We start from the raw sequence: 13,687 nt of genomic DNA on the forward strand, positions 1-13,687 counted from the left end.
GAGGGACCATAGCTCCTGATGAACCCAAGCCAAACACCTAACTGTGCTGTATCTGGTTGGTATGGGTCCTGGGGGTGAGTTCTTCCTTGCCAAAGCATACACCCTAATTCAACATGGCAGTTTTCCTGCAGAAGCACCCTCTGAGGTCACTACATTTCAGAACCCCACAGGGTTCTCCTGTCAAATGTGTCCATGTGGGCTTTCTTGCCACTTAAGACTAGTCCCAGGCTTCCCCTCCACCCCCAGCAATCTGTCCAAGTCTGGGGGGCATGGAGTCTAACCTGCTTGTCTGACCCACTGAGGTATGATTCTACAAAATGCCAGTGGGCAGGGAGCTCCCAAATCAGGCACCCCAGGTCCCCTGTAGGCCCTCAAAGGGAAAGGTGTGGACCTACTTTTATGGGAATCTCAGGCTGCTTCACATACCCACTGGAAGAGAGGTCACTTGCTAAATTCTCGGCTCTGCTTCCCTGGTCACAGTTGGTAGGGAAGGAGTGGAACAGGAAGCATCTAAATGGAACCAAGTCGGCTGTCCCAATAACACTCTCCTTGGAGGGGAGCCCCACATCCAGGCTCCAGGATCACAAACATTTTTCCAGCTATTTTATGTTTGCTGCTATTCCTGGACTTGTGGGAATGGGAAAACCTCCAAGAAACTTAGTAGCCTTCTGGTCACCAAAGGCTTATGGAAGGGAAATAGTGATCTCCCTCTTCCCCTTTCACTGGGCTCCAGGCCTCTCTGGGTTTGATCCTTGCCAATATCTTTTTCCTTCTCTGCATTGCAATTTTCCTGTGTGAGGTCCCCAGCAGGCTCGAGCACCTCACTCTATGATCTACACCTGACCTCCATCTCATCTCCCCTCTCCTTTATCTGAAATCATATCTTCCCTTTGGGATAGTCAGGTAAGTGATGTCACTAACTGGCCATCTTCCTCTACTTCTCAAATTGGATTATTTATAGTTCCTTTAACATAGATTGGTTTTTCCAGATATTTTTTCTTAGCATAGTCTTATTGGGAGAATCTCTGCCTTTGAAATCCTTTTCATTACCAAAGGCCAATCTTGAGACCATTTCTTTTCCTATCAAAATTTCATATTATTTTGTTAACCCTGGGAAGGAGGTACATTTTGTGGTCTGATTCCCAGAAATATACTCAGGAGAACATGTAACTATGGTAGATCCATAACCACAAATTAGGATATGGATACTAAATAGGAAATTTTAAATGTCTTCCTTAATTCAATTAAAGCACTTTTTAAAAAGCAAAAGTATTTCTTCTAGCTGTGAAAAAAGAAAAACGATCATTTTTAAGCACCTAATGCCTATCTTTACATCACAGCTACCAGCACACTTTGGAAATAACCTATATATCCATCAATAAGAAACTGTTGATTCATACAGTAGAATAAATATACATGACCACTTAAAATATATGAAAACTTTACTTACTTATGAAAAATTTCTAAAGTTTATTACTAAAAATAGACCAGGCAAAGTATAGAACAGCATATGTGGAATATAGGCATTTGTCCAGAAGAAAGGAAAAATACACATATTCATATATATTTGCTTGGTAGGTGCCTCAATAATCTCTGAGAGAATACACAAGAAAATGGTAACAATCGCTTGCTGAGTCTGAGAAGTATTCTTTTCACTGCATATACTTCTTTATATTTTTAACTGTAGATTGTATTACTTAGAAAAAATACCTTTTTTTTTTTTTTAGACAGAGTCTCAAGCTGTTGCCCTGGGTAGAGTGCCGTGGCATCACAGCGCACAGCAACCTCAAACTCTTGGGCTCAAGTGATTCTCTTGCCTCAGACTCCCAAGTAGCTGGGACAATGCTCGAATATTTTTTGATTGGAGTTGTCATTGTTTTTTAGCAGGCCCAGGCCAGGCTTGAACCCGCCAGCTTTGGTACATGTAGCTGGCACCTTTACTCAAAGCTACAGGCACCAAGCCAGAAAAAAATGCAATTTAAATTTAAAAGAAAGAAAGGTAATGACTAGCTAACAGAACACAAATGAAAGTCCATGAAAATTATGGATAATTTAAGTTCAAAGATTGAAGATCTGTGAAAGATTGTAAATATTATTTAAGAAAATAATGTTTTTGAAGCTTTCTAGTTTGTGAGAGGGATTAGAATAAAAGTCAAATCCTTGCAGTGGGCACTTGCTGTTCCCTAAACCTGAAATACTCTTCTCCCAGATAGCTACCTGATAAACTCTTCACTTAATTCAGGTCTCTATACAAATGCCTCCTCAATAGGAAGAGTTGCCTTGATACCTAAACCAACACACCACACCATCATAGTCTACCTCTACTTTATTTTTTATAACAATACTTAACATATTCATACTTACATCACTTTACCAGCTAAAATATGTATAATTTATTATCAATGTCCCAATATTACAATAAGTTTCATTAGAAACTTCTAATAAGTTTCATTAGACCTGTCTCCCACAATACATAGAATGATATCTGGAATATAATAGGCATTCAATAAGTATTTGTTGCATGAAAGAATGAATAGACCCTCAGTGTTAAATTCCTGCTTTTGGAATATTTTTCTTACTTTGCCATATATATGTATGTCTATGTGAATACATATACGTGCCATATATGTACACACATATGCATTCCATATACATATATATATATATATATATATAGCTTACTTTTGTTATTCCCCACATGAGATTATAAACTCCTTGAAAACACAAGCCATGTCCTACTTATCTTAGTCTCCTGAAGCACCTCTTACATGGTACACATTTAATAAAGTGTTGAATTGGTGGCACCTGTGGCTCAGTGGGTGGAGCACCAGCAACATACACCGAGGTTGGAGGGTTCGAATCTGGCCCAGGCCAGCTAAAGCAACAGTGACAGCTGCAACAGAAAAATGGCTGGGCATTGCAGGTGCCTGTAGTCCCAGCTACTTGGGAGGCTGAGGCAAGAGAATCACTTAAGCCCAAGAGTTGGAGGTTGCTGTGAGCCTTGACACCAGGGCACTCTACTGAGGGTGACATGGTGAGACTCTATCTCAAAAAAATAAATAAATAAAAAGTTGTTGAGTTGAATTTAAATAATTCACACTGACCGTATTGTATATTGTATTATATAAATATTCTTTCTTATGACTGGGCACTGTGGCCCCTCACCCACCCCTTCTACCCAGGACAGCAGATTGTGCTGAGAACTTGACAGTGACTGCCTCTCCCAGTAGGTGCGTGCTACATGCTGAGGTACCATGGAAATTGCTTTGGAGTAGAACTTTCAGGCAATATCACACAGAATTAGAAAGTGGAAGCCCACTATCATTTGCTGATTATATTAAAATATTTCAGATTTCATGGGAGAATCAAAGTTATATGCATTTTCATTTTTCCTTTGTCTCCAGTGGAACAATCTCTTATAAGTAAAGTTGACCAGATTGATTTTAATTTAACCTGGTACTTTACTTTAGAGACAGTGTTAACATGACTCAGGTTGACTATGCAACTGCTAAAGATATAGCTTCATTATTTCTCTTAATTATATTTGTATGTTTTGAAGTACATGGTATTAACTGTCACATTTATCTATTTCATGTAATTGTGAATTATAAAATGTCTTCCGGGTTTTAGTGATTGGTTGAGGGCTTTGTAGTATGAGTTTTACAAAAACCTATTTTGTGAATCAGGTTTGCCAATGATTAATGGTAAATAAGTAATCAACCTATATAAAAGAATACTAAAGCTATATTTCAACTGATTTTCTAAGCATTGCACTTTCAAAGTAAATTTGCTACTTTTGTCTACAATAAGGAAATTATTCCTCAAATATAATGAAACACAATGCAAAATCTAATTTTAAATTTATTTTGCATCATTTCTTTAATATGGAAACCAAAATAAGTATAATACCTTCTGGAGTGATTAAAAATGATTAAAAATTAATGTGTGGAGACCTGGGAGCCTAACTTAAAAAACCATCAGAAGGTTTGAATTAGTTAGCTACAGAGTCAATGCAATATAATGCTAGTTTAATGCATAAGCTGGCATTATTTTACATTACTTAACAAGTAACAAAAATTACCCTTAGGAAGCACACAATGGCAATCCATTTTCCCACTGAAAGATAGTAGCTTTCTCAAACACATTAGCAAGATGGGATGTAACTGTTAAATCACTATAAACTCAGAGATACCCTTCTTTATCTTTCAAGGTAGCTGATAATTATTAACTGAAGTTTCCCATCTTAATATAAGATGTGAAATTAACTTGAGGGAGGTGAATAATTTTCACTTTTAAATACTTTGGGAAAAAATTATAAAATAAATGACTCAAGAATATTTAGTGATCATTAACAAATTCTTGATATTTGGTCATATTATAAAAATAAAAAAAGATAATACCCATGTGCTTCATAAAAATTCTAAGGTTTAAAAGTTCTTGGAGAAAATTTGATATTTTTATAAATTTTGAGTTTCCCTTTTCTTCATATTCAAGGTTATGTTGGTGTATAGAGCCCTCATTTTCCCACTCTGATGTAATAACAGAGAACGTGACTTATCAAATGCATTCTCTGTGGAGTTCACGATTTGCCCCTCCATCCCTCGTGATTGGAGAGAGTGGTCAAGGGCATGTTTCGCCAGAATTCATTTACTTCATCTCACCTCAGTTAAACTCTATTGCACATATTAAGAGTTTACATATTTATCCTTAAATTGACTCAGATATTGGGCCCCAATACAGAAGACATAGCAAATATACATTTCAGAAATGCCAAAATTGTAATGTAATGTAAAACAGAGAATTAGTCTTATTTTCCTAGGGAAGCATCTCAGATATTTCTTACTGAATTCTTAAGTAAACTGTGATGATGTTAAATTCTGACATTAAACGCAAAGTATGTTATTGGTCATTATCATGTTGAAAACTTCCTATAAATCTACTTTCATTAGGCTGCTGAGGGCAAAATCTTTTTCAAAATAGAATAAGAAATTAATCATCTGAGATGAGCTTTACCTTGGCACATAGGAATGATAAAATTACTTTTAAAAGAGGGTGATTTTAAAATATGACTTAACGTGAAATAAAGGAAAAAACTGGAGGAGAGAAAGAGGAATTGAACAAATCAAAGAATTTGTGCTCAGATCATAGCCAATATAGCCAAGCTCAAATAATCGTCTCTTTTACACCTTTCCCTACTCAGTCCTAAACTGGTAACATAAAGTGTAGTTGAATATCTAGAGGAAGAAGTTTAGGTTGTTGGAAACACTATAAAATTGATAATCTATCTTCTGATAATTGAAAGCAAAATATAAAACTCACTGGGGAAGTAAGACAAAATTTTGTTCACTTGGAACTCTCCAAGAAACTAATTTTTATTTATTTTTTATAAAGAATTTTTCTTAAAAAGGTACTTTTTTCTACATTTTAGCTGATTTTTTAATTCATACTGCAGTGTCTTTCTAGTTCATTGTGTAGGTTCTATTACAGCTTTTTGGTCCGTTCATAGATTCTCTCTGTTTCCATGTGTAAAGCAATTCCACCAATAAATCATCCACCAGAAACATGAACATCAGGACTCTCAGCTGACTAATAGGCCACACTTGAAAAATTAATTTGAAGCTCACTAATGATCTTAACATTTTTAAAAAATGAATTAATTTTCCTACATGGAAATTTTTTGATATTTTGAAGAAATATACTTCTCATGTATTAAGTAATGGCATTCTAAAGCAGCTGTAACCCGAAGTTTCTACTTCTCTCTTATAATATTTAATAGAATCTAAATTAGGCCCAAAGAGAATTTGCAGGCTAGAGTCTCTTCATCATCTGAGAGAGCTACTCCTTTTCTCCCTACTGACAAAGAAATAGTTGGAGCTGGTGGTGCTTTTTAACATGTATACTGTAAAGCCAGTAAATACTGAATGTCACAGACACAACTCTGGCATGACACGATATGAAGAGACCACTCATTTTGCACTGTATGTGAATGGTGGCCCATAGAGTCCCACAATGTGATGTATCTGGATAGGCCATAGCAATAATAGTGTTTCACTAGCTATAACTTAGAAATTAGCAATGACGTTGTCTTTTTAAGCTAAAAAGGTCATAATAGCTATAATTCTGTCTGGACTTTGTTTCAACAGATCCCAATAGCTGAGGACTGAAGGAAGTGAATGTCAAAGCCAGTAATATGTCCTTACTGATACTGCAGGCTTCACAAATGCAAATGTCAGCATAAACACTTACTAGCTATCTTTGGATTCAGTAAGCCTTTCTCTTGGGTATATCTTATGTTTCCTATATTGTAGCTTTGTCTTTGAAAGTGTGTGATCTCATCAATACAACTATATGCAGAAAGCATTTTAGTAGTAAAAAAAAAGTTTTAGTGCAATAATTCAAGTAATTATTTAGCTTTTACTCAGTAATACTTTGTTTCTTTATATGTTTGTTTAACTATGGTATTTGAAGTGCTTGGCTTTTATCTCAAATAATTATTAAAGCATCAATATAAATAATCTAGTTGTGTTAATATAGGATTATAGTCCAGAGCAAGAAACTCTGTGATGGAAAAGCAGCATCTTATGTCATAATTATTTTGTACACAAAATGCCTACAAATAGAACAGTTGTTTGTAACTGTGAGACGCTCTAGTGCATTTTCCATTTTACAGGTGGTCTTCATTTTCAGGGTAGCTCGATGTGGCAGTCTTCCTCTGTTGTTCCTTTTATATCTCTATGTTATAGTGAAAGTGAAAAGTGAATGTGCCCAGAGAATGCTGTAGGGTACACGGGACTCAGAGCCCTCACATGTCTGTTCCCTTTACCCCAAACACCTTCCCCTGCATTCTACACTTCAGCGCCCTGGCCTGGTAAGCAGAGCATAGCTCAGGTGCCCTTTCTTCATGAAGCTTCCTTGATTGCTTCCAATCTGAAGACATTTCCTTCTCCCCTGACCCCCATAGTTCTTTGTTTTTTTTGAATCTCCCATTTTACTATTCCATCCTCTGTGATGGATTATAGTTATTTTTTTCCTCTCTTTTCTTCCAGCCACCGTTCTTACAAGTAAGGATCTTTGTTTTTAATCTTTTACAATGTCTAACATGGCAGTTACTAAATAATTCTTTGTAGAATAAAGAGTCAAGTTCTCCCTTGTTCATTTATCTTGTTTTATGGTAGGTTGTGTGACATACGTTTTGTCTGGCATTTTAGCATATAGGGTTTTCCTGACATTGAACTGGCCTCTGCTATTTCCCCTATAACTCATTGAATCTATGATCTCAAGAAAAAAAAAGATACTAGTAGTTTTAATATTGTACTTTCTTGAATTAAGTGAGGAGTTCTAATTACTTTTTAAAACATAAAAAGATTGATTATATTGGTAAAGAGACAGTGAAGTAGTTTCTGGAGGTTCATTTCTTTCCCCCAGCTACTTTGTGAGCTGGTGTTTGGACAGTTCTTTCCATACAAAGTAAACACATTTTAATGTCAAAATTCAACATCCTAGCCATCATTCGGAACTCCAAATTGGAAATAAGGTAAAAATGGGAAATGAGAGCATAGTGAATTTGAAGACTTCTCAGGAATACCATGTTACATTTTTGTTTTTAAAGCAATAAGTTATTTCATTCTGTATCTTTTTTGTTCGGACCAAAGGGGTCCTGAGAGATGTGGAGGACCTGGGAAAAGTGAAGGGCTTTAGTAACAAAGGTGATTAAGGGAGGAAAAAAAATCCAGGAGGTCATTTTCTATCAAAGATGTTCCTCTGTGAGTGGAAGCTACCAGAGAAGAACCCCCAAATACTGATGAATTCTTACATTGAGGTCAGTATGGTGACTTGAGCAACTCTCTAATTCTGGCAATTCTCATCAAGAGGTTTCTTTGATCACTGCCAGTTGGGAGCACAGCAGCACTTTAGGAGGAGAAGCAGAAAGCAAACCATTACTGCTAGACAAATGTGTCTGCTGATTAGTCGTGGGGTCAAAGTAAGTCAGCCTGGCCAACCAAGTTTCTTAGAAGTGGTGCAAGAACCACCGTTGATTGAGTTTTGTGTGTATTGTCCAGTTCATAGACTTTCTGGCTCTGGGCCTTGTTTCTTCGACTCTTCAATTAAGGAGATTCCTAGAAAATAAAGTCAGGTTGATCATGTTGCTATTTAACAGTGTCTCAGTTTCACTTGAATATTTGCCCAGGATTTAGAAGCTGTTGACACTGCCTCAGATACAGTACTGAGAATAGCGTAGTGCTACTAACGAGACTATCACAGGAAAATAAGAACGATGCCAAATGTGAGTGGCGCTTGCCATTCTGTCCATTCCACAATCTTCCCCTCCATTTTTCCCAAACAGCAGTCAGTAGAAGTGAAGTACCCGTGCTCCACGTCTCAGAAGTGAAAGGGAAAGTGGATCATAGCTGTGAAGAGTTCTTTCCATCTTGGCATCCAGCGAGGTGTCACTTAGCTGGATCTTTATCCCGAGTGTTAATTGATGCTGTTAACTTTCTGTAGTGATGCCAGGGAATAGTAATGGGGAAATGACACTCTGCTTATCTTGTACTGAGAGATTGTATTTAGAGAACCATAGGTTTCTCTAGCCAAAGGGCACTAGAATAACACTGAGCTATTTAGCATACTTGGAATAAATGAGTTTCTAGAAGATCTCCTGACATCTTGTAGAAATTGTTATATACCTAAAAAGTGGAACTTAGCTACTCATCACAAGGACCAGACTTAATGTATTATTCTAATATATTTCTCATGAATTAAGTAGACATTTTCTATTCATAGAAATTCATATCTTTGTTATAAACCTTCTCTGAGTTATTAAAAGGGGTATGCTTTCTTTGTGTATAATATATCACTTCTAATAAAATGATAATATAAACTTAGTGTAAGTATGTGTTTATGTAATGTGTGGTCACATAATTAAATAGGAATATTTATATAAGGATTTCACATTCCTGTGGCTTCTACACCTACCTGTGTGACTTTAGATAAGTTATTTCATTTCTCTATGCCTAGTTTTCCATTTGTAAAGTGCTGGTTAATAAGACCTATCTCATAGGCTATTATGAGGATTGATTGAGTTAAAAGAATCTATACAAATAAAAATAAAACAACTGATAACATGAAGTAAAAAAACAACTATTATTATTGAGCACTATTCCAGGTACAGTAGAACAGTTCCTGGAACAGTGCTCAATAATAATAATAGTAGTTTTTTTTTAACTTCATGTTATCAAATGTTTTATTTTTGTTTGCATAGATTGTTAATTTATAATGACCCAACAATATTAGCTGGATTTGTCTCTTCTCAGTTGTCAAAATCAAGGACTTAAAATAATGTTACACTTTTCTCCTATGTTGGGATTTTCTTTCTCAACTTGACAGAGAATGTGAGAAGTCTTTGAGCAAACCAAGTAAGAGTGATGATAAGTCAGAGAAGATCTAAAAAGGCATTTCCGAAAAGATATTCAAGAAGGTAGGGACTGTGCAGTCAGTACAAGGCTATAGACCTTGGGTTCTCTGAGTTACATACTAGAGAAATCACCTATATAACTTGAGTTGCAATACAAAACCAAAACCCATGCCTAGATTGCACTACTATGAAAGGCAATATATTGTTTTCCTAACTGCCTCTCACCCCACAAGAAATGACACAGTAGAATCAAAGAATACTGAAAAACAGACTATGACAAAAATGTATCAAAAAGCTCCAACCCAGATGGGACAGAAAATACAGAGTATGATATTAAACTCATTGCATGACCCTTGACATCGTGGTTGCATCGGCCATAATGTTTGGCATGAACAACTTCATCAGCATCATTGATAAGCTTGGGACAAAGTAGATTCATCCCCCACCAAGATCTAGAAGTGATATTGGCACTGAAGTGGCACTCGCCATCATCTGTTCTTCTGACCCAGGTATGGCCGGATATCTGAGGACAGCAAAGCAACATGAGCCTGGTGAACTGGAGTGGAAAAAGCTGGGAATTCAGAAGAAACACTTCACACAAAAATAAGCCTCGGATGGCTTAGTCCGATTATGGCGTGTTTCAAGAGAGCTTCATCTCTAGTAGTTGGCAGTGAAATAGTTTTATAGTGATAATACCCGAACCTTCATGAAATCAATGTTATTATTATAATTAGGACTTTTTCTATTATATTCATTTTCTCCACTGATGATTTTACCAAAAAAATCACATATTCCCCCTGCCACCTTCTTATCTGTCGCATCTCTTTTCTCTCCTATTCAAACAAACACATAAGGAATAGCATCGTAGAAATCCTCTCCATTTGAAATTTTTATCATCATGCCTCTGCTTGAGAATCTTGTCTCAGTGGTGGCCTACTCCACATAGCCACGTGTTCAGTTCCCTGGCCTCCCAACAAGAGGCCTAGGTAAGACCCTCTCCAGCCATTTCCCTCTCTGTTCTGTACTTTCGCCTCAGTCCTTTCTTATCCCCGTATCCTTTCATCAGAAGTGCACTTTCTCTGCCAATTTATATGGACCTCTTTCTTGAAATCGCAAATCAAAAATTCCCAGTTTTAGGAAGTTTTTATTAACACCACTCCCCCCCATCCTTTTTTTCCCCTTTGTTTTGTATCTCCCACAACAGGCGTGCTTTGCTATTTTAGTTCACACTTGCATGTGGATAACTCTGCATCACACTTATTATCTCATGTACTGGTGAAGTCAACATGGCCCCTAAAGACACAGGGCCTGTTCTGTCCACTGTCACCTCTACCTACCTACCTACCTACACACGCATGTGCACACACACACACACACCCCCATCAGGAAAATGGATGGAAGAGTTCATTAGAAACACACACAAGTATATAAAGAAAACTGATGTAAAAAGAAGTCGTTATTTCTTTAGAAATTTGTTTTACCTGAAATTTATCATCCATTTCACTTTTATACCTAAGCCAATATGCCATCTGTTTTGTTATATTTTCACCAAATGCATGTTTATATTTTTTCAGAGTCAATTCAAGATAAAATTCCAGTGAATATACTTACTTTGTTTTGTTCATGTGTATATTAGGACCAAGTGCCAAAAAGATAAAAAGCCTCGTTCTGTAGGCAGAGGGGAATCTTCCAAATGTCAGGAAATTGACGGACTGTTTTCTGGGCTTGTTGGGATTTGCTTTGTTTTTGTCTTACTCTTCTTTCTTCCTTTTGATCTAGCCTTACAGGTACAATTCTACATATGCTTTGGGTATCGCTGAATTTAACACTAACTGCATTAGCTTTAGAATCACATCTGAGATCAGAAACAGGAATTGTCCCTAACCTTTCCTCAGGCTTTCATTATCTGTTCTTGGAACATGAGTTATCAAAATGACACATGAAGTGTTTGTAGATGTTTCCAAAATCCAGTGTCATTTCCATTCGGTAACATCTATTAACACACTGGTATTGCTTTGTCACGCCGGTTGGTCTCAGAGCAGAGCCCAGAAAACAGTAGATGTAGAGCAGACAGAATTTTCAACTACAGGGAAATGGTTGTGGAAGGTCATGCCCATGTGCAGGCACAGGACACGCAAAGCTGCTGATGCCAGGGGAATATTTGAAAAGTAAACCCAACAGGCACTCGTGACAGGGCACTGATGACAAAGCTCACCTTCATCACAATTTTGCCCTGACTCTCTTGTCCACTCACTTAATGTCTGGGTTTTTTAAAGATGCAGGTCCTCTGTGTTGTATAGAGGGTTTTGAATACCGGTATACCACTTCATGAAATGCCAAAAACGTGGTCAAGCCCTGAGTTGTAAATGTCTGTGGTGCCTATGACTGAATATATTTTTTTTTTCCTGCATGATCATCCATTGTGGTGTTTGTAAGTAGCAAAAAATGAGCCTGATTTGTTCTCCTTTGTAGAGCCAGGCCGAGGCCCACTACAAAGGAAGTAAACATGCCAAGAAGGTCAAAGCACTAGAGGCAACGAAAAATAAACCCAAAATGGTTTCTTCCAAGGACAGCGCAAAGGCTAATCCCAGCTGCTCCATCACTCCAATCACAGGCAACAGCTCTGACAAATCAGGTCAATGACACTTTTTGTTCTTTACATTCTTTGTGTTTCTCCTGATCCCCCCACCGCAACCCCATTTTCCTCCCCTCAGTTGTTGCATGTTACTTTCCATGATTTGTTTTTGTAATATGAATATGTTTCCTTCACAAGAAGGATTTATGTGTTTGCATGAAATTTAAGCATTTGATATGTTGCCATTCCATGTGTTAACTATATACATCTAAATATATATGTGTGTGTAAATATATATACATATATAAAAGTGTTTGTGCATGAAAATTAGTAGACGCTACTTAGTCACAATGTGTTTAGACAAAAATCGGTAAATGGATCTGCAATACTGAGTCAATTATTACTTCTTTCTATTCCTTCCATGTTTGGTTCTTACTATAGACTTTTTAAATGAGGGAATCCTTGAACTTCTTTACTGGTAGACATTTTTGCATTCTCTTACCCCAGTGAAGGGCAAAAGGTGAAGTTTTCTGGGAGAATGGCATGAGTAAATAAATCTAGAAATGTACTTAGTAATAAAAGGCTATGATTTTTTAAAACCTTTGTGGATTTCCTCACAGAGTTACAAATGAATGTAAAGATTTTTAAGGGAACTACTTACAAAGTCATGAATTGATCAACAGAAGAACTGTCCATATAAATGAAAGTGGGTTATTACTGGAAACGCCTCTTAAGAATGATCTATATTTCCGAGTCCCAATGAGTCAGCAGGATTTCTGAGTAAGTTCATTCAGTGGAAAGAGAAAAAATTCATTTTGCAGCATGGATACCATGAAATTGGATGGTTAATAGGCTTTCACACTCTCACATCTGCCCCTCAGGGCCTGTGATGGATATGTTCTCTTGTTGCAGGGGCTAATTGAGGAACAGTGTCTGTTAAAAAGAGAGTAACCAAATATGTTCTTTCTCTTACATTTGACTTTCCCCGTAGGAATCACCTACATTTGACTTTCTCTATAGGAACCTCACTGTTGTGGGAGACACACACATTTCTAATTCTCTTTTGCTCTTTAGTCACTGTAGAACTTGGGGAAGAGCGACTTAAGAATGGTTTCCCATGGCTACCCAGGGCCTCTGGAAAAGAGCAAGTCCATTGCAGTAAGAGGAAGATTCAGAAAAACCTGTTCAAAGAGGCTACGCAAAAAGGGCTAGTATTGATCAGGCCCCATAGATGCTGGTGACAGAAGCTCAACAGCCTAGAAATCGCAAGCTAACCCAAATTTGGTATCACACAAAGACCTTTTGTTCTTTATATGATAGAATCACTAAATCATGTTTTCTGATGAACAGATACAGTAATAAATACTAGATTATCATATAGCATTTCTCCCCTTCTAAAGAACAAAGCCTTTTAGCATATATAATTATTCTTTAACCAATATTTATCAGATACAGTATTAAGTATTATCTCTGTTTTACAAAATAGCAAACTGAAGGTACAGCTTGTGGCAATTATTTGCTGGAGGTTATCCAGTGTTTGGGAGAGTGGGAACCGTCATCTCCTGACTTCCTGCCTGGATTTATTTTCCAGGGGATATCATTGCCCTTATAAAACAAGACTCTGCCAAAGATTCTATTACCTGAATTATGCTCTTTACTTCCAGAAGAATGTATAAGGAAAATATAAAAATAATGAAAGT

The 13,687-nt window shown here is 36.9% G+C and overlaps 1 protein-coding gene across 10 annotated transcripts in view; it reads left to right on the top strand.

The window, feature by feature from the left end:
- Positions 1-13,687, top strand: part of ZNF385B (zinc finger protein 385B) — a 424,371-nt gene that overhangs the window by 376,441 nt on the left and 34,243 nt on the right. For all 10 annotated transcript variants that reach the window (XR_002773778.1, XM_023514152.1, XM_023514150.1 and 7 more), the window contains one exon: positions 11,885-12,047. Coding sequence is in view for 9 of the 10 variants with exons in the window: in XM_023514152.1 (XP_023369920.1) it covers positions 11,885-12,047 (163 nt within the window). In the remaining variant the exon portion in view is untranslated. The remainder of the gene's footprint in view (positions 1-11,884; positions 12,048-13,687) is intronic.

This window comes from Otolemur garnettii, unplaced genomic scaffold, assembly GCF_000181295.1.
Source record: "Otolemur garnettii isolate 467f Iridium unplaced genomic scaffold, OtoGar3 scaffold00048, whole genome shotgun sequence".
NCBI classification, from domain to species: Eukaryota; Metazoa; Chordata; class Mammalia; order Primates; family Galagidae; genus Otolemur; species Otolemur garnettii.